The sequence below is a fragment of the Nicotiana sylvestris genome, chromosome 9 (assembly GCF_000393655.2).
Source record: "Nicotiana sylvestris chromosome 9, ASM39365v2, whole genome shotgun sequence".
NCBI classification, from domain to species: domain Eukaryota; kingdom Viridiplantae; phylum Streptophyta; class Magnoliopsida; order Solanales; family Solanaceae; genus Nicotiana; species Nicotiana sylvestris.
This window is the reverse complement of record NC_091065.1, coordinates 99,044,756-99,066,810: the sequence shown is the minus strand read 5'-3', so window position 1 is coordinate 99,066,810 and position 22,055 is coordinate 99,044,756. Positions and strand designations below refer to the sequence as shown.

The 22,055-nt window shown below is 36.7% G+C and overlaps 1 protein-coding gene across 2 annotated transcripts; it reads left to right on the top strand.

Moving 5' to 3' along the window:
* Window positions 1–14,410: 14,410 nt before the first annotated feature.
* Window positions 14,411–16,657, top strand: LOC104224431 (large ribosomal subunit protein eL19x). Of its 2 annotated transcripts, XM_009776078.2 has the most exons (5): window positions 14,411–14,644; window positions 15,395–15,517; window positions 15,792–16,105; window positions 16,251–16,318; window positions 16,411–16,657. In XM_009776078.2, the coding sequence occupies exons 1-5, from the start codon at window positions 14,533–14,535 to the stop codon at window positions 16,436–16,438; spliced, it is 645 nt and encodes a 214-aa protein (XP_009774380.1). In that variant the 5' UTR covers window positions 14,411–14,532; the 3' UTR covers window positions 16,439–16,657. The 2 variants fall into 2 exon arrangements, with proteins under 2 accessions (XP_009774380.1, XP_009774381.1); XM_009776079.2 differs by lacking the exon at window positions 16,411–16,657 and having other exon boundaries at window positions 14,449–14,644; window positions 16,251–16,322.
* The last annotated feature ends 5,398 nt before the right edge of the window (window positions 16,658–22,055 follow it).

Here is a 22,055-nt window from a genome sequence, read left to right as displayed (position 1 = left end):
TTGCAGGGTGCTAGGGTGTTCTCCAAGATTGACTTGAGGTCAAGGTATCATCAGCTAAAGATTTGGGACTCGGATGTTCCAAAGATTGTATTCCAGACTAGATATGACCATTATGAGTTCCTGGTGATGTCATTTGGCTTGACTAATGCCCCAACAACATTCATGGACTTGATGAACAGGGTATTCAAGCCTTACATTGATTCATTTTTCATCGTCTTCATTGACGACATCTTGATATACTCCCGTAGCCTGGGGGAGCACGAGCAGCATCTGAGGGTAGTGCTTTAGACCTTGTGAGAGCAAAAGCTATATGCTAAGTTCTCCAAGTGTGAGTTCTGGCTAGAGTTAGTGGCATTCTTGGGGCATGTTGTGTCAGGAGAGGGTATTAAGGTAGACCCCAAGAAGATTGAGGTAGTTCAGAGTTGGCCACGTCCTACTTCGATGATCGAGCAGGAGTTTCCTAGGGCTAGTAGGTTATTACAGACGATTCGTGCAAGGCTTTTCATCTATTGCATCACCTCTGACTAGATTAACCCAGAAAGGTGCTCCCTTCCGTTGGTCTGGTGATTGTGAGGCGAACTTTCAGAAACTCAAGACAACCTTGACTACAACACCAATTCTTGTGTTGCCTTTCGGCTCAGGGGTGTATACGGTATATTGCGACGCTTCGCGCATCGAATTGGGGTGTGTATGGATGCAGGAGGGGCAAGTTATTGCATATGCTTCACGTCAGCTGAAAATCCATGAGAAGAATTATCCTGTGCACAATTTGGAGTTGGCCGTGATTGTTCATGCTCTTAAGATATGGAGGCATTATCTGTATAGGGTATCATGTGAGGTTTATACTGATCATCGCAGCTTACAACACCTGTTTAAGCAGAGGGATCTCAATTTGAGGCAGCATAGATGGCTTGAGTTGCTGAAGGATTATGACATCACCATTCTTTATCATCCGGCAAGGCAAATGTGGTCGCAGATGCCTTAAGCAGAAAAACGGAGAGTATGGGTAGCTTGGTGTTCATACCAACAGAGGAGAGGCCACTAGCTTTATATATCCAGTCCTTGGCTAACAGACTTGTGAGGTTGGATATTTCAGAGCACAGCCGAGTTCTTGCGTGCGTTGTTGCTCAATCTTCATTATTGGGGAAGATCAAGGCTCGGCAGTTCGATGATCCACATTTGGCAGTTCTCGGAGAGATAGTGCTTCAGGGTAGTGCCAAGGAGATTTCTATTGGCGAGGATGGTGTTTTGCGGCTCCAGGGTCGCCTATGTGTTCCTAATGTTGATGGTTTGAGGGAAAGGATACTAGAAGAGGCACACAGTTCGAGGTATTCCATTCATCCAAGTGCTATAAAGATGTATCGTGACTTGAGGCAGCATTATTAGTGGCGGAGGATGAAGAAAGACATAGTGGAGTATGTGGCTAGGTGTTTGAATTGCCAGCAGGTCAAGTATGAGCACTAGAGGCCGAGTGGCCTACTTCAGCAAATGCCTATACCAGAGTGGAAGTGGGAGCGCATTACTATGGATTTCGTAGTTGGCTTGCCCCGGACCTTGCTAAAGTTTGATGCAGTGTGGGTCATCGTGGATAGGTTGACCAAGTCGGCACACTTTATACCGGTTGTAACTACTTACACTTCGGAGAGACTGGCTCAGATTTACATCTGGGAGATAGTCTGGTTACACGGTGTGCCTGTTTCCATCATATCACATAGAAGCCATCAGCTCACTCCTCATTTCTAGAGAGATATTCAGGGTGAGTTGGGGACCCACGTGGAGCTTAGCACAGCATTTCACCCACAGACCGACGGGCAGTCGGAGCGGATAATCCAGATCTTGGAGGATATGCTTAGAGCATGTGTGATTGACTTTGGAGGGCAGTGGGATCAGTTCTTGCCTTTGGCAGAGTTTGCTTACAACAACAGCTATCAGTCCAGCATTGAGATGGCTCCATTTGAGACTTTATACAATCGGCAGTGTCGTTTCCCTATCGGGTGGTTTGAGTCTGGTGAGGCTAAGTTATACGGTACAGATTTGGTACAGGATGCCTTGGACAAGGTAACGTTGATCCAGGAGGGGTTTCATATAGCTCAGTCCAAATAGAAGAGTTACGCGGATCAGAAGGCGCGAGATGTATCATTTATGGTTGGCGAGAAGGTCTTCTTGAAAGTCTCGCCAATGAAGGGTGTTATGAGGTTTGGGAAGAAGGGCAAGCTGAACCCAAGGTTTATTGGCCCATTTGAGGTGTTGAGATGAGTTGGGGAGATTGCTTACGAGCTTGCTTTACCCCCCAGTTTATCGGACGTCCGCCCAGTCTTTCACGTGTCCATGCTTCGGAGGTATCATGCTGACTTTTCCCATATGTTGGACTTCAGTACTATTCAGTTGGATGAGAGTCTGAGTTACGAGGAAGAGTCAGTTGCCATTATTGATAGGCAGGATCGCCAGTTAAGATCCAAGAGGATTTCAACGGTAAAGGTCCAGTAGAGGGGCCAACCAGTCGAGGAGGCGACCTGGGAGTCCGAGGAGGACATGCAGAGCAGATGCCCACATTTATTCAGCAACTCAGGTACTTTTCTATGCCCGTTCGAGGACGAATGTTTGTTTAAGAGGTGGAGAAGGTAACGACCCGACTGGTCATTTTTCCTTTTAGAACCCCGTCCCTCTAAATAAAACTTCTCGCACTTGCTTTAACTTATTTACGACCCGTGGGGATGGTTGGTTCGGGAATTTGAAAGGATTTGGGTTGAAATATGCTCATTTGATTCCTTAAGATTTTCTTAAAAGGCTAAGTTTGACTTTGGTCAATATTTTTAGCAAACAGACCCGGATTCGTGTTTTGACAGCCCCGGAGGGTCCGTAGGAAAATATGAGACCTGGGTGTATGCCGGAATCGAATTCCGAGGTCCCTAGACCGAGTAATGAATTTTTATTAGAAATTGTTAAACTAAAATTCTAAGGATTTAAAGAAACAAAATAATGGTTGATCACATGGGTATCAGGCTTGTATGTTGGTTTCAGAGCCCGGTACAGGTCCAATATAACATTTAAGACTTGCCCGCAAAATTTGGTGTCAATTTGAGTAGTTTAAGGGTGTTTCGGCTCGTTAGAGGAAAATTAAGAACTTGAAGTTCATAAGTTGGATTCAATTGGTTTTAGGGGGTTATTCTTAGATTTAGCGCTGTTTCGGGAGTTTCGAAGGTTCGAGTAGGTCCGTTTCATGATTTCAGACTTGTCAGTATGTTCAGGCGGGGCTCGGGAGCCCCGAGCATCAATCAGACGAGGCTTGAGTGAAGTTGGAATTTTTGAGGAGTGCTGAAGCATCTGCTTCTATCATAACCGCACTTGTGGTTGGTCGATCGCAGGTGCAAGACCGCAGAAGCGGTCCACCAATCACAGATGCAGCCCAGGGTAGGCCAGGTGCAGAAGCGGTCGCAACCCGCTAGGCCGGTTCTGTAGGAGCGTCTGATTTCTCGCAGATGCGGTCCCTTAACCGCAGATGCGGAAATCGCTGAAGTAGTGAGCTTCATTTAATACGGGTTCTAAGTCATTTTTGCCACTTTTCACTCCTCCATTGGCGATTTTGGGAGCTTTTGAGAGAAGACTTCCACCTAGCATCTTGAGGTAAGTTTCTCCCACCTATTCCTAGTCTAATACTTGTGTCTTAGGTAGATTAAACACTAGGATTAAGGCAAAATCATGGGGTTAGAGCAAAACCTAGGATTTTGATAAAAGTTAGATTTAACCACAAAATTTGTTATGAAATGAATTAGAAATCATATATTATTGATCCTTAGGTGATAGAGGACAACTTCCTTTGAGAAATTTCGGAATCCGGGCACATGGTCCCGGGGTCGGATTTTAGGAAACTTGTGTTAAGGGTTGGGAAATTGCTTAAATAGCTAGAATATGATCTTGTGAGCTTATATTGACTAGTTCCTACCTCATTTAACTAGTTTTGGATCGTTCGGCTCCAAATTGAGAGTTCGGGCTCGTTCTTGGTATTGGAAGTGCACTTTGGAGCGAGGTGAGTCCCCTTTCTAACCTTGTAAGAGGGAATTGTCCCCATATGTATAATAATTGAATAATTGCTACTAAATGCGGGGGCTACGTACGCACTAGGTGACGAGAGTACGTGCGTAGATACTATTATGTTAATTGTCCAGGTAGTCTAGGACTCGTACCATGGTATATTGTGAATGTCTCTATATTTTCTTGGTACTGTGATCACTTAGGGTATGCTAGAGACTTGGAAAGGAATATAAGCGAATGTATACACTTGTTGGACACTTATATGAATTTGTTTGAAAATAAATACGCCTTCATGTGTTTTATTGATATTAATTGATATTTGTGGATCGGGCCGATTGCCTCGGTAGAAATAGATGCATCTATGGTTCGCGTCATTCGACCCTCGGGTAGTGCACAGTTTATTTTCTGTTGGATTGGGACGTCGACCATGTGAACCATGACTTGATCTGCTAAATATTTGAAATGTAAATGGCTGATTGTAAAATTGTCAAGAACATGACTTATTACCTCTTGCTACAAACTGTTGATTATTTGTGACTCTCATGCTTAGCATAATACTTCATTATATTATTTGACCTTAGTAAGTATCAAGTCGACCTCTCGTCTCTACTTCTTCGAGATTAGACGGGATACTTACGGGGTACATATTGTTTATGTACTCATACTACACTTCTGTTCTTAATTGTACAGGATCTGAGATAGGTACATCTGGCTATCAGTCTGGTGCGCGCCCCTAATTCATAGTCTGAGACTTCCACGGTGAGCTGCCCCTTCCTGTGCCATTCAGCAGCTTGATGGAGTCTCTCTTTATTTATTTTTGCTGTCTATTCTATTTTGGACAGTAGGATGGATTTATTCTTTTGTATATTCTACTAGTTGCCCACAACTTATGACATCAGGTCTTGGCACATACATTAGTAGATGTTTCTTTTGGGTTGTATAATTATTATCGAATATTGCATATTATCACATGTTTTCAATTGCAAATTAAAAAAAATATTGTAATTATTTTGGGTAAGTAAAATAAGAATTTACTAATACTTCCGTGTTGGCTTGCCTAACAACAGTGTTAGGCGCCATCACGATCTGTTATGTAGATGGGTCGTGACATGCGATGGTTTGCCCGCACCTACGTGACCGCATATGCGGCAGAAGGGTCGTAAATCGTAGAAGCGAGTTTGGAAATGAAGCTTGACTCTGCATAAGTGGAGATTTATCCCACATAAGCGAGTTCGCGAAAGCGGATAGTTGGATGGAGGTGCGGAGTTTGTCGCAGAAGCGGGCTCTAGGGTGCACCTACGAGACCGTAGGAGCGGCTAAGTTATCACAGGTGTAGAAGGCCTGGGCAGAAACTATATATACGGGACTTCGAGATTTTTTACCATTTTCATCATTTGGAGCTTGGACTTTGGAGATTGTTTAGAGGGTTTTCGAAGAGATTACTGAGGTAAGTCCATTGAGTTCATTTTTCTTCAATATTGATGTTTCCCGACTAATTTTCCAACTAGTTGGTGTATTTTTTAGGTGAAATTTAGAGGTTTGAGGCTAGGGATTTGGAGAGTGAGTTTTGGGGATTTGGATGACCAAATGGTGTCAGAATTTGGTATGGTTAGACTCGTGAGTGAATGGGTTTTCGGGTTTCGTGACTTTTGTCGATTTTCGAGACGTGGGCTCGGGGGCTGGGTTTGAGCAAATTTCGAGTTTTGATCTACAATTTCGTATTTTTCTTGTGGAATTGATTCATTTAGCCTATATTGATTGTATTGTACTGCTTGTGGCTAGATTCGGGACATTTGGAGGCTGACTCGCGAGGCAAAGACATTTTGGAGTAGAGTTTTGCCCGTACTGAGGTAAGTAACAGTTCTAAATCTGGTCCTATTCGGAAATTGTGTTATATGTATGTTTTGGAGGTGACGCACATGCTAGGTGACGGGCGTGTGGGAGTGCACCGTGTGGAATTGTGACTTGGTCCATTCCGTGAAACTGAAAAGTTGAATAAGCTTGTTGTTAGTTATATGTTCTTCATGTATTATAGAAATTTGACTGTGAATCATGTTAGAAACTATATTTAGGCTATGTGTTGGTACTGTTGTGTCCCACAGAGGCCATATTACTTGTTGAATTACCTGCTAAATGCTATTTGTACTCAATCTCAGTTTTTTCTCGCATATTATATCTCAATCTCTGTTATTCTTATTGATACATCACATTATTGTTGTTGGGGCTGGATTTTCCTGATTTCTGAGAGCCCGGGAGACTAGAGAGGTTGATGACTGAGTGAGGCCGAGGGCCTAATGGTGAGATGTTGATACCATAGTACGTGAGTTGTATGTGCTGATCTAGATATTTCTACTGTAGCATGTGAGTTGTCCGTGTGAATCTTGATATGGTAGTATAGCACGTAAGTTGTCCATGCGGATTATAGCGCTTGGGCTGTAGAAGCCCCTCCGGAGTCTGTACATCCCCAATAAGTTCAGGTACTTATTGAGTATGAGTGTTGAGGGCTAAGAGCCGAGTGATTGAATTGTTAAGAAAGTTTGAGTGACGGTTGCCCTGAGAGGCCGTACTTGTTTTCATCGTTACTGCACTTAGCTTCTATATATCACTGTTTGAAACTCCTGAGAGATTTATATCCGGTTTTTACTTGAACTTAAGACTGTATAAATTGATTTGACTTAAATTGCCGGATTTGAAAGTATGTAACTTTCTTGCTGAGATTACTAAAAATGAACTATAGCTATGTAGCTCGTCACTATCTTTCAGCTCCTTATTTATTATTGTTACTTACTAAGTTGGTTGTACTCAGGCCACACCCTGCACTTCATGTGCAGATCCAGGAGTTTCTGGACGCGGAGGGTGTTGATAGTTCTCGTAGCTGACCATTGGAGATTGCGAGGTAACTGCCTAGCGTTCGTAGACCTTGTTTCTCCTTCCTTATCTATTTCTTTCGTTGTATTTAGATCCAAGCTGTTATAGTCATTTCATTTCTAGACTGACTATGTATAGATACTTATGACTAGTGACACCCCGATATTAGGAGCTATTTTTTCGCATTGTGTTTTGAGTTTTACCCCTGTTTATGAAAATCTTGCCTATTTCAAATTTCTTGATTTTTTTCTGTTAAATTTTGGAAGAACTTTGGGAATTGTCAGCTTGCCTAGTACCATCAATAGGCTCCATCATAACATGTTAGGATTTGGGTCGTGACAATTCTGGACAAAATAACAAAACAAAAGCTAAAACAACTTTAGCACAAATCTACTACAAATAAATTGTAGCTGAATTGTTCTTAGTAAATAATTTTCCTACAATTTTAATATAATCAGCTACAACTAAACACTTTCACTGTATAACTACTGAAAAGTGAAACTAATTCTTTTTGGTTCGGACTCTTGTTCTCTCCCTCACAACTGGTGCACCTTTTCTTCTTGTTAATCTCCCATTCACCTCACTTTTACGAATTGCACCAAACTCTTGCTTTTTTCTAGCATGATCCCAAAGGAGTGCTCCATAGCGTCTACGGTATAGATCAATATCAGAATCATTTGGTTAAATTAAAGGAAAAACAGTATTGTTAGGGGAAAAGCTTTAGCATTCAATATAAAATTCAGTTGGTTAAATTGAAGGAAAAGAAGCACATACAGTGATCCCTCTTTTTTGCTAGGGTATCTCACCGACCAACCACTAAATGTCAAGAGGGTCAATAACACCTTTTTCAATGTATGCCTTTGCGTTCTTGTAGTTGATGTCTGGACGCATGCCATAGAAGCTGGTGGATGACAAGTAGAGGGGGATCATAATAACGAACTTGTCGACAACATATTTCACAATTTTGTGATTACGTGAAGAGACCATAGAATCATAAACATATAGAACCCTATAGGTAATGTCAAACACAACCAACAACCAGTGAAATTTCTCAACAATGTTTATGGGCATAATTACAAAATCAACTTTGTCCCATGCAACATTTGCAAGTAATTGGTACCCCAATAAGTATTCTGATACGATGTATTAGGGTTTGACAACAGCAAGCTTCCTATCGGCAGGGGCCTTACTGTACCTCTCATAAATTTGTTATATTCTAGTCTTGAACATACAGTTAGTGGTTGTAAATCGTGTTCTGTTTTCAAGACCATACTTTTCTCTCTTCCTCAAGTAGTATAAAATAACATTAATGTGCTCCAAAAAAATAAATAACATTATTTCTCACTACATCATACGATTTTACTACAATTTTTTGATAAAAGGTGTACATATATCTAAAATAACATAATACTTCAGCTTATCATTAAATTCTGCCGGGGTATGAATAGATCATGTTGTTCAAGATTTGCCCGGAATGTGCCAAAGTATAAAACCAGTGATTTTTATCAACTTTCTCCACTCCAAGATCAAACCATGGGTTGAGTTGGTTATCGTTTACAGTATAAGGCGCCTTCTTCCTATATAAAGACATAGCAAGTACAATTAAAATGTTATTGCAATTGGAAATTCATAAATTCTATGCACTCAATAATGAAAAAAGTGTAGAATCTAACCTCTTAGAAGCCGTGTCGGTACTTGAATATAACCACTTATTGAATTCTTCCCAGATAGCAGGATCAACATCTTTGCCAATTATCCAGTAAATGGATGCTTGATGTTGAAATTGGAGGAGGGTTAACAGAAGTGCTTCCACCAGAACTGAAATAAGGGAGAAAGCGGGATCTGGCATGCTTTCCAGGAACCCTTATTCTTCCTTGCTGCATAGAGGTTGGTTTCATGTTCATTAACCTCGCCAAACTTAACTATCTGTGAGAAGTTCTGAGCAACTCAAAATCATCAAGTGTTATTGCTCTTTTTTCAGACTTAGAATCATTGTCCGAATCAGCTACATTGATGAAGTCGACTGGTTCATCTACAAGTTAAAAACAAAAGAATAACATTGTATGTTGCTTGTATCAGAAATATTAGGAAAACTGTAAATTATATGAAAGCTGTTGTTTTTTCCTACAATTACACTGTAATAATTAATACCACTGAAATCTTCCTTGCAATCCTCTCCTTATTGGGAAACATTTGCTTCTTGAATTGGAGATTGCTAATTCATAGTCTCCTTCTCCTCATTGAATGGTCTCCTTGTATGGTAATATTTGCATCCTGATGTGGAGAGTGCACATGCATACTTTCCTTCTTTGTAATAACAATTGTGTATAATGAAAGAGAATTGTAGATCATTTGTAACAAACAGAAAAAAAATGTAGATAAATTGTTATTAAATTATAGTTAATTTGTTGAAATTTTGTCCAGTAGCTGAAATGTAATATGTATTGTGAATTATGTGGAAAAAATATACAAAATCATACTAGCAGTTTCTTTCTTGAATGCCTCTTGAAATTGGGAAGATAAGTCAACACCTACTGGACATAATATAGGAACATTCTGCTCTTTTTGAATATCAGACATGTGACATGTATCTAAAACAATTATTGGAAGTATAATGTAGATTATTTGTTGAAAATTTAGTAATATGTTTAACTTATGTAAGACATATCATAAAATTGATCAAACACTTGTTTTAGTGTTGCTGCCCAACACTTGTTTAGCACTACTGCAATGATACTATTGTGTGTTCTTTGCTTTGTATGCTCATCATTTTTTCCAGAACTGCCACTAAAATGCAAGCAGAATTTCCGAGGCTATATACTTTATGAATGCTAATATAAACATAAACAAGGTAACAATATTTTTCAAAATGACTATATTTTGTTTGAAACCTTAGCATCAATGTTAGCATCCTGTTGACTTTTTATTGCCTGTAACACAGTCTTGATGAAATTATTGAACTTTCGAATGCTACCTAGTTCTTCAAAAACCTAAAGAACCAAAAAAAACTTAAAATGTATCCGACAATAAGAGGCTTACAGATATATAAAATAGCCTAAAAATCAAGAATTAAGTATAACTCTTTCTTGAACAATTCAAGGTCTGAACCGACCTAAGGATAAAAATAAAAAGAGTTAAAGAAATATTTGGCAGAACATAAATTACATAAACCAGCTAGGAATATCATAAGTTGCACCTTATCAACATCTTTTCTTAGTTTTTTAAGTTGTTTTAGAATAGCTTTCTTGTCATCTATTCCCATTGACTGCTTATTTCTAGATGAAGATGGAGCAATTTCGGATGCTTGGCCTGTGTTTCAGCTTCTTCAAATATATATTCAACTTTGTTTGGAAAAGTCATTCTAGAAAGCTCTTCTGGGACTTCAATCATGCTGGTGAACTGAGTGAAATAGAAATATGAGGGATTTAGTCATCATATGTATATAATTTGTACATAACTTGTAGTTATATTGTCTGTACCATAAATATGTAGAATCAATGTGTTAAGTATGTCAATACTTAAAGATACCTTATACAAAAGTGGAAAAAAAATTACCTTGATCCATGATAGTTTGATCATCCTCTATTCCATTGCAGAAATTCATATCTTGTCCTTTGTTGATGTCTAATTAAGGATCCGGAGGATTGAATTACCAACTCTTGTAGTTATATCTGCATTGATTGTAGAGCAAGATTCATACAACCAGATTTGCATAGTGGGTGGGAAACCTCGAAGGAGATAAAAATGCATAGAAGGGTTCAACTTATGCTTAACAGACTAAAGTAACTGTGTATAAGCTTCTATACCTCATGCGAAATTCACATACTATCCTGAGTCAACCCAATAGAACCTAAAGTGGTCTATCAAACCATTATCTTTTTAAGAAGGACAGAGGAAGAACTCTTTTAGATAAAGAATACATAGCTTGACTGCATCCTCATCATTCACCTAACTACGGCTAGTTATAATTTGTTTCAGATACGACTTCTTAACTTTTTCCTTGTTCGAAAAATAATTCCTCATTGTTTTACTATCATACTTAGTTGTGTAACCAAAGCCAGTTACTTCTGTAAAACATTTAAGGCCGTTAATAAGAGCAAACTTCATCAAACCAAAGTAGCACCTTTCATCTCTATTGTGAAAAAATCAAACCCAGATGTGTTCAATTCATACTTCATCAGAAGGTGAATTGCCTGATTTTGGATATATATTTTGGGCATGCGAAGAAAGTGCCCAAAACATGTCTTCTTAAATAATTTTATCCCATTTTCGGACAATATTACCTTGATTTGGGCAGGAACAAATATGGTCGGATAATGTTTAAAACCTAGTGATTCCATAATCAACATCATCTGCTGCAAAAAATCTCCGATTCTGCATCAAATGAAAAAAATAGTTAATAAAACATGTTTAAAGGCAAAAAAAACAAAATAATAATAATTCTGCTACACTTTATCTACAGCCAGAAAGATAGTAATACATTACAGACAAAGAAATTACAAAATTAATAATAAATACATCAACTGAACTACAGTGAAGCTACAAATGAACTGACAATTATTTATTTAGAGGAAGAAACTAAAAAGTAACATACATTTAAAAGATTAGGAGAAAAACTAACAAGTGGACATAATATATACAATTTGTCTACAGAAAATGAAATTAACACCTACAAATAGAGCAAAAACTAACCAATAAAATCAACTAAATTATGTAATACATACCTTAACAAAATTATTTCAAATAATATATATAACAAATCTACAATTTCCAAAAACATGTTGAAATTTTGAAAAACAACAAGAAATATACACAATGTAGACAAAATTTCTACAATTACAAAACAAAAAAAAGTTATCAGGATTAGAATGAAAACAGTTTTTTAACTAAAAATAAAAAACAAAAATTGTATGTACTACAATTTTACCTTCTCTAATGACTGTTGGGATATGTTTTTAGGAGATTTTTGAACTTTCTTCCTTTTTTAAGGTTTGCCAGTAGGTGAAACTTTGATTTTTTTTTTTGCAGGTTTCAGAATAACTTCTTCTTCGACGAAATCATCATCACGAGTAATTTCTTTACCCTTCTGTTTTACTGATTTAGTAGATGTCGAAGCTTTAGGAGCATCCTTGTCATGCTTGAATTTTGTTCGCGCCTCTGCCCTAACTTCACGAGGGGAAAACTTGGACTTTCTCTCTGGTGTTGCATGTCTGGATTTCACCATTTTTTTGGGTGAATCCTGTGAGAAAGCATCCAAATCAAAAATCAGAATATCACCATCAGTAGCTTTTTAGGGCTTTTCCTCGAAGTTCCTTTCTTTTTCATCCTAAGGGAAGGAAAATTAGAAGCAATAACGATTTCGTAGGGATTTTGAGAGAGAAATCGGAAAATTTGAGAGAGATATTGTAAAAATTTTGAACAAAAATAGAAGAATGTGCTAATGGATGGAGAGAGTATCATAAACGTGAGGGAAGTGGGTTATGACGTTAGCATGATTAAAGGAGTTAATTGATATCTCACCTAATTCCTAAAATGTATATAATTGGCAAATTGTATATGCCCATATAATTAAATTGAAACTTCATTAAAGAGGGTAATAAGGTTTCATATAGTGTACACGAAGGTAAAAAAATTTGATATACAATCATTCGGTATCAGAAACACATTAACCTACTAATCTTGATTCGTGCTTGCATATGGCCCATTAAGAATAAGTGTTCCAAAAGTCATATCGATATTTGTCTTACCTAGTTGCCTTTGGAACACAACTAGATTTCAAATTTGGTTTTTTTACCTAATTATACTATATTAGAAACTTATTTACCAATATTCTTTATGTTTTGTAGTTTTTAATAAGTATCTAGGTTTTTCTTACAAATTGTGTAGATTTCTCCTTAAAAGGCTCTCATCTCATTATTAGTGACATCAATTAAGAGATTCAATTATATCCTTTTCTTTTTTTCCCTTTCCTCTTCTCTCTCCTTTTTTACATCAAAATCCCCTACACCCAGAATCTCCATCTTCTCTCTTCCCACCATTGGCGACAACTTTATATTATTAAATCATCAATTGCATCGTTCTTTTGTTGGGAGACCGGACAACACTGAAAATGAAAAAAATATTCAGGGATTGTATGATAACTGTATCATAATTGCATTTGAATTGTATCAGATATATCAATGCGTAAAACATAATTGTATCATACTTGTATCACAATTGTATCTAACTTGTAGATGACACATCACTATCCAAAATAATACCTGATATAATACTAATAAATTAATATATAATTATCATATATTTGTGATATAAACTGTGAAATTCGTCATGAACTCACAACTATTCATTATTCAATACAAATTTGATACAATCCCGAAAGTATTCTTACACAATTATGATACAATTATGGTACAACTTAAAATCGATTCTAAACTTAAACTAATACAATATCGTATTATATTTGTATTAGCATTGTATAATATGTTGTTTTAGGTACAAATTGCGATACATTTATGATACAATTCTAGATTATGATACAACTTTGATCTTCATCTTTTCAAGTTTCAATTTAAAACATCCACCTAGAACCAACTCTAAACTTAAATTATGATACAATATTATATTTTAATAGTATTAGTATTGTATCAGAATTGTCTTAGGTATTGACGTATCAAATACAACTCAGATACAAGTATGATACATTTATCATACAATCGTAATACAATTCCGAAACTTCTTCTTCCTCGAGTTTCAATCAGAAATTCAACCTAAAACCAACTTTAAACTTAACAAATCTCCCTTAAAATTGAGATATAAATTCTAAAGGATATTTTCAATCATTTTCAAGAACACCCAATCCAAAAAAATCACAAATTCGTAAAATTTAAATATCTAATTCAAAGCTTCGAAGCTTTTTAATGGCATCTCAATGGAAGACCCCTTCACCTACAATTTTAGAGATAATGTTGATGGATTTGTCGATAGTTGAAGCTTTTAATGGTTGTTGGTAAAATTGATTCATAGAAATATATGATGCTACAATTTTAGAGAGATAATAGTTTGATTTGTATGAGGGAGAGAGAGATATTGATTGATTTTTACGAAAGAGTTTTGATGATTTTGGGTATTAGTGGATTTCTTACGGTAGGTAAGTACAAAGACAGATGATGTTTTGTTATCCTTTGAAAAAGGAAGAGTATCTTAAATGTAGGGGGATTATGTGTAACTGATGCCCAGTATTTAAGGTATATTTCATTTTCTCATTTTTATGGTTTTGTATAAAACTAATAAATATAGGTATATAAAGTAATTAATAAGGAACCTAAATAAAGATAGTAAATAGGTTTCTATTATAATATAGCTAGGTAAAAATCTATACAAATTTCTAGTATAGAAATATGGGCTTGGTCCACTGTCGTTTCAAGGCCCATTTCTATTGCCCAAGAAACTCAATATGGGCCATGAGTAGTGAGATTTAATTTAATTGATTTTTTTTTTTAAAGTAAGCCCTACCAAAAACCCTAGGTCATGTTATGTGGTGACTGAATATAAAAGCCTTATCAAGACACCTTCCTTTTCTTCTCTGTTTTCAGCTACAACAGCAAAAGAGAGAGGTGTGAGGGAGAGAGAAAGATGGTGTCACTGAAATTACAGAAGCGGCTGGCCGCCAGCGTCCTCAAATGTGGGAGGGGAAAAGTCTGGCTTGACCCTAATGAAGGCAACGAAATCTCCATGGCCAACTCCAGTATGTTTCTTCTTCTTCTTCTCTGTTTATTTAAGATCTGCTTCCGATTTTGATTGTTTTAGTTTATTCCACTAAACTCTTTTAAGTTTTTCTGCGAATTTTATCACTTAACTGTTTGTTGAATGAAAAGCCTTCGTGCTGTGGCGAATAGGGTACTTGATGTAATTCTCATTCTTACATACTTTTTTTTTTTAATTTATAATCTGGGCTTGTGTAGTGAACTGTTTGCTTAAAGTCAGAACGCGATGTAGAAAATGACACATAGAGGTGATTTAAACTAGTATGACAAAATTAGTTGTCCGACTATAGATAGATTTAGATAATTCCTAATAACCTTAATGTAGTATTTAATTGAGATGTACCTGAAATAGAGAGATATGGGTATACAGTATAGAGGATTTGATTATCTGATGTCAATTGATTTGGGACCAAGTATAATTCAAAGATTAATTGATAAATTAGAATTTTGGTCATATATGTGTGTGCGGCATAGGGCAAAGTTGCAAAGGCGAGTGAGATGTTTTACATTTATTTGCTTCTTCTTTATGGTCTAGCAGACAAATGGTTTTAACACGAGAAGAAGCTTGAACATATAGCTTGAGCTTAGCTGGTGTTTGAGCCCTTCTTGGTATTTCCTAGCTTTCCCGTTGAAAGCCCTGATAAGCTCTTGCAGTGGAAGCATTTTAACTAAATTATTGGTCTTTACACAAATTGACTGCCTCTAAATCTCCTCATTTGCATTGAGTGCAGGGCAGAACATCAGAAAGTTGGTGAAAGATGGTTTCATCATCAGGAAACCAACAAAAATTCACTCAAGATCTCGTGCACGCAGAATGAAGGAAGCCAAGAGGAAGGGTCGTCACTCTGGATATGGTACCATCTAATCTTGATATTGGTTACTAGTTATGTGATACTCTAATAATTTATGTTTTCTGGTAGAAACGCTTCTTCAGATGACTTCTAATGTGTGTATTTAACCAAATTAATTTGTTTTCTTGATACTTCAAACTGAAAATTTATATATGATATCAACCTACGGAATGTGGACTCGGTTGGAAAAGTGGCCGAGATTTGTTTTGGAGGCATTCATAAAACAAAAAAGAAATTATTTTGGAGGCAGTTGATACTCAATATAGTCTTCTATCAGGTAAGCGTAAGGGTACCAGGGAGGCTAGGTTGCCAACAAAGGTGCTGTGGATGAGGAGGATGAGAGTTCTCAGGCGTTTGCTTCGCAAGTACAGGGAGTCCAAGAAGATCGACAGGCACATGTATCATGACATGTACATGAAGGTGAAGGGTAATGTTTTCAAGAACAAGCGTGTGCTCATGGAAAACATTCACAAAACAAAGGCTGAAAAGGCTAGAGAGAAGACCTTGTCCGACCAATTTGAGGCCAGGAGGGCAAAGAACAAAGCAAGCAGGGAAAGGAAGTTTGCTAGGAGGGAGGAACGATTGGCTCAGGTAACAACTGGAGCTTGATGTAAATTTCCCTAAGCAATTCAGGCTCAACACTCTATAGTGCTTGCTGCCCCTTGACTAGTAGTCCGCATGTCACTATTTTACTGCAACAATAAATGAAATTGAGCTCGTTCTTTATAATTCACAGGGACCAGTAGAAAGGCCAATGCAACCTGCAGCACCAGCAGCTTCAGCAACCCCAGCCCAGACTGCCCAGTAAGTTTATCACAGACTTGCTATCAGTTTATCAAGGACCTTAAAACAAAATTTGATGAAACAAAATCTGATTAAAATTGTCCTTGATGTAGGGGAGGATCCAAGAAATCAAAGAAGTGAGGATGGAGGGCTGTAAGAAGGCTTGGTGCTATATCTACTTTTTGTTCGTGATGTTATGGCAGTTTAGTATCTTTGATATGTTCCCTTTTTGGTTCATGTACTTCAAGAAACAATGTTTTACCCTACATGAAGTTGGATAGATGCTTTGAAGTTTTGATACATTAGTCTCGTGTTGTTGCACCCTTATTTCATATTCGGTTATGCATTGGCCTTAGTTCATTACTCTGCATCAGATGGAATGCTCTAGCTGAGCGCAGATATTTTTGCAAGCAAATTCTGCTCTCGCCGCTCACTTATGTTACTTGGTGGTACTACTTACAAATTTGATACCTATCCCGTTAACTTAGAGTATGCTTAAGACCATTATCACGCAGCATAATTCAATTTTGGGAGTGCTTTAATGTGTTTGTTAGTATATATATATGTGTTCTTACCAATGATTTAAATTATATACACTGTTAGTGTATAGAATTTTGCACTATAAATGTAAGTTAAACTATAGTAACAATGACTTGTTTTTATTTTCTAGGTTACAATCTCGTACTTAATATAGACAATTAGCTGTAATTTTTTTGAAATAACTTGATTGTATCAATTTTATTTACAGTGTAAAATTGATGCAAGTTCATCAGTCACCTTCATGCTTAAACAAGCTGTGCATCGGTTAAATTACTATTACTATATTTTAGAAGTGGCAGTTGGGTGGGACGAATATGGGATGAGCACTGAATAGTTATACAAAAAAAAACAATATATTAAAGTAGTGGTACATAAATACCTTTTGTATTAAGACACTACCCTTTACTTTAGGTGGATTTGTATACCAAATTAATCATGTTGGGCCCGTAAATTGCACGGGCATGCCGTGCTAGTATCCTTACAAACCAAAAAGGAAAAGAGAACCAACACGAACCCGTTGCTCTTATAACCTTGGAATCCCAATTCGATAATATTCACAAAGGTATAGGATTCTATTCGTACTGAAGGTCTATCAAAGTTTAAGAGCTATGGGACGAACACTGAATAGTTATATAAAAAAAAAACAATATACTTTATACTACTATAAACTTAGATCCATTTTATTGGTATACCTTTTCCAATACATATGTGTTTTGCGCACTTCAGTAACAAACGCGTGTACCATCCCTATCAATGAGCAGCTCTCTTCTTCTTAAAGTTCTAGAGTCTACTAATACCATCCGTTCTTTTGTCCATCGCCGTGGGCCATGACTACAGAGGTTTGTCTTCGAGTTTAATTTGCTGACATTTCTTGTGCGTGATGCGTTCTTTTTTTCCTGAGTTTTCTTATGTTCTTTCTCTATTTAATTATATATTCAGTTGAGTCTCTGTTAGTTCTCCTTTTTTGTATAGTTTTTTCAATTTTTTTTTTTTGAATTCTCTATATGCATGTATGTAACTTTGTTTCATTTGCGGATACATGTTTGGAATAAGATATAGTCATGCATAATTTCGGATATTTGATGAATACAATCTTTTTTTTTTTTTGGGCAATCACACATAATCCCCTTTTTCCCTCTTCAATTTTTGGGAATTTTACTTCTCCATTTTTCTGTTAATCTTTCCGAATTTATATTCACTTTATTCCTTCTGGCCTTTCCTATTTTTCCCTAAATATTGATTAACATATGAACTTTTGTGTTCTAATATATTGTAAGTCAGGCTCCCTTCTTCTCCTTTGCATTAAGTTTTTAGTTGTAGTAATTATAGTAGTGTTCACTGTTCAAAAGCTTTGGAAGCTCTAAGATTGTAAGTATTGGAGCAAGTAAGAGCAAGATAAATGATTTACCAATTTAACGACTTGATTAGAAATGACTTATTGACAAAATATGAACTATAATAGTATCCATTACATTCTTTTTGGATCTTATTATTTGAGATATGCCCAAGAAAACTAAATAATAGTTTATTGTTTTTTTTCGTTTGACTGATGTTCTACAACATATACTCATCTATCATTCATAATTTGAGAGGTACATTATTTACTTCTATTGGATAGTATTGATAAGCAATATTTGTGGGGCATGTGTATTTCTGTTAAAATATTGCCTCAGTTTATCACTTATCAAACGAAAAAATTGGCGTTACTTGTCGAACTTTCTCCTTTCAAGAAAATTAAAAATAACTTTATTTTTTCTCAATTGGGTGTTGTTTGAAGAATTAATTGAAAACAATTAATATGTCTTATCGTTCTCATAATATGACGCTGAGAAGATGGACATAATTGAATAGGTTGGCATAATTAACGTATAGTAGATTTTTGGTGACAGCCAAGTCACGAGAGGTAGAAGATAGAATACAATTTAATAATATGTCTATAACGTACACAACAAATGCGTCTTGGCTAACAAATATTTTTGCATATAATGAATGATTGAAAATTGAAAGGAGAAAATAAAATGACATGCCTTTTACCCTACTGATTTAATAAAATATCAATTTGTTATGTGCTATACTTGCAACTGATTCATCCGTGTTGCTTGTACTCATTATCAGTTTAATTATTTTGATTGCAGAATAAGCTTGATACCAAGGTTGAGAGATTAAGAAATATCTGAAAGAAAGAAAAATATAGCTGAGAAGACCTATCCATAAAAAAAGTTTGCCGGTTTCTTACTACTATATGAGTTTTTACCTAAAATGGAGTTGTACTCAAATTACCTTTTGATGCCAAATGTCCATTTAAGTGTTTTTCTAACCTATTGGTTGAGAAGTTCTTAGTTCATAATATTAAAAAATGGCAAGGTTATGGTGATGAATATTTCCTAATATCTTAACATCTTTTTCAAAATCTTCCTGAAACTTATAGCAAGTTTTTTTTATTCATAGGTTTGTGTTCGGATAGGCTAAAGTCAGATCCTAATCCAATTGCTCTACAGACACCATAGAGCTCTTCTCCTCATTTGGTTCAACATATGCTCAACTGAGTCTCTATTCAATCTTTTGTGATATATATACAACATCATTATCAAGATAAGAAGTCAAAGAAATATCTAAGGTACCTTTTAAAATATTCGACTAGCAGTACAACGCAGTATGGAGTTAAAGAAATATAAAAAAGGAAATTTCCAGTTGCCTTTTCTTTTTTAATCACTCACCATAGGATTTACAACAATAACAACATAAAATTCCACTACTGGGGTCTGGGGAGGATAGTGTGTGCGCAGATCTTACCCCTACCCCGAAGGAGTAGAGAGGCTCACCATAGGATTTGTGTTTCTATAAATAGCTTCAGAATATATTACTCCATATCTTTGCTTCCCCTTCCATTCATCTCTAATATTCTTTTATTAAAGAAGAGAAAAAGCTTAGCACGTAAGATGTTGTAACAACCCGACTGGTCGTTTTGAGCAATTGTGCCCGGTTCGGCAGTTTGAAGTCTCGAGCATCTTCATAATATGTGTATTGACTTGCGTGCATGGTTGAATTCAGTTAACAGATGATTCAGGGTCAAATTTGAAGAAGGAAACTAGCTTTGGAAGTTTAAACGGTGAGAATTTGACCGGAATTAGACTTTTGAGTAAATGCCCCCGGAATGTGTCGTGGATGATCTCAACAGCTTCGTATGGTAATTTTGGACTTGGGCGCACGTCCGGATTCGGATTTGGAGGTTCGTAGGGTAAATTGAGGCATTTCGGCGAAAGTTGGAAAAGTTGAAGTTTGGGAAATGGAGAAGTTTGACCCATAGTTGACTTTTGTGATATCGAGATCGGAATGTGATTCCGAAAGTTGGAGCAACTTCGTCATCTCATTTTGGACTTGTCTGCAAAATTTGGCGTTATTCCGAGTTGAATTGATAGGTTTCGGCATGAGATTTGATATTTGAAGATTTGGAAATTCATAAGTTTGATTTTTGGTTTGATTCATTGTTTTGGTGTTGTTTTATGTGATTTGAAACCTCGAGCGAGTCCATGTTAGGTTATATGACTTGTTTGTGTGGTTAGACGGGGTCCCGAGAGCCTCGAGTGTGTTTCGGATGGGCTACAGGTCATTTTTCCCTATGTTTGAACTGCTGTTCTGCTATATGGTATTTCCTTCTATTCGATCGCATAGGCGTAGCCGCGATTGCGTAGTACAATGTTAACCTGCCATATTTTCCTTCTATGCGATCGCGTTGATTTGTCCGTGATAGCATAGCACAAATTTGGACAGCAACATTTTCCTTCTATGCGATTGCATTGATTTGTTCGCGATAACATAGTACAAATTTGGATAGTAGCATTTTCCTTCTATGCTATTGCATTGATTTGTCCGCGATTACATAGTGTCTACCAATTTTACTCTTCGCGATCGCATCCTTCCTTACGCGATCACATAGAACATTTATTGGTTAGTGAATATTTTCCTTCTATGTGATCGCATTAGTCCTTACGCGATCACATAGAACATTTTAGGCCAGTAGCTATTTTCTTCTACGCGATCGCATCACTTCTCCCGCGATCGCGATGAAAAAATACCTAGGCAGACAGAATATATTCCAATATCGAGGGTTACACCATTTTTATCATATTTTGAATTCTAGAGCTCAGTTATTGGCGATTTTTGGTGGGTTTTTCACGAAATTCGATTGGATAAGTGTTCTTCAACTAGAATTAAATATATTCCATGAGTTTGTCTTTATTTTTATCATTTAAATTGTGTTTTTGGGTTGGAAAAGAGTTGGTTTTTGAAGAAAAATTTCAAAATGAAAAATCACGATTTGAGGGACCAAATGGTATCGGAATTGGATAAATTTTGTATGGTTGAACTCATTTTGGAATGGGTGATCAGATTTTGTAAAATTTGACGGGTTCCGAGATGCGGCCCGGGGGTCGATTTTTATATTTTTGTAAAGATTGAAACGTTATTATTCGGAATAGTTCCTTATTCGATTTATGTGTGTTTTGGAGTTGTTATAGTTGGATTTGAGCTGTCCAGAGGTCTGTTCGCCCGAGAAGTCCATTTTAGAGTACCGAGTTGTCATCTTCGAGGTAAGTATCTTGCCTAACCATGTGTGGAGTCTTCCCCTTAGGAATTGAGTCTTCTATGCTAATTGTATTCCATGCAAACGGAGGTGACGAGTGTGTGCTCGAACTTATTTGTGAGAAATTTGCCTCTAGGGTTCTTAGGTCCTTATGTGGAAAGTATCTCATTATGATTGAGTTTCCTAATTGATTAAATTGTCTCTATATGCTCCATATGACGTTGTTAGCTCTCCTTTAATTCTTATGTGTTACATAGACCCTTAATTGCCTTAATTGAAGTGATTGTCTTCCTTATTGTTTTGATACTCTTGATTGTGAGCTCCTCTATGACTTCGTGCAAATACGTTACATGTCCAATTGTTGTGGTTACTGGTGTATTTATCACGTGCTTATTATGTCTTGTTGTTTGTTGAGGTTATCGTGCTTCTTGGTTTTCTGTGACTCTTATTATGTACATATTGTTTCCTTTGCCGGGATATTGTTGTTATACTATTGTTCCCTAGTCGGGATGTTATTGTTTACGATATTGTCTCTCTTACCGGGATGTTATTGTTTACGATATTGTCTCCCTTGCCGGGATGTTATTGTTTATAATATTGTCTCCCTTACCGGGATATTATTGTTATACTCTTGTT

What these genes read in the sequence shown, in the direction of transcription:
- LOC104224431 (XM_009776078.2), top strand. Translation starts at nt 14,533, where the DNA reads ATGGTGTCACTGAAATTACAGAAGCGGCTGGCCGCCAGCGTCCTCAAA. An exon ending in AATCTCCATGGCCAACTCCA is followed by an intron (nt 14,645 to 15,394) that starts GTATGTTTCTTC and finishes CATTGAGTGCAG; the next exon opens with GGCAGAACATCAGAAAGTTG. An exon ending in ACCCCAGCCCAGACTGCCCA is followed by an intron (nt 16,319 to 16,410) that starts GTAAGTTTATCA and finishes TCCTTGATGTAG; the next exon opens with GGGAGGATCCAAGAAATCAA.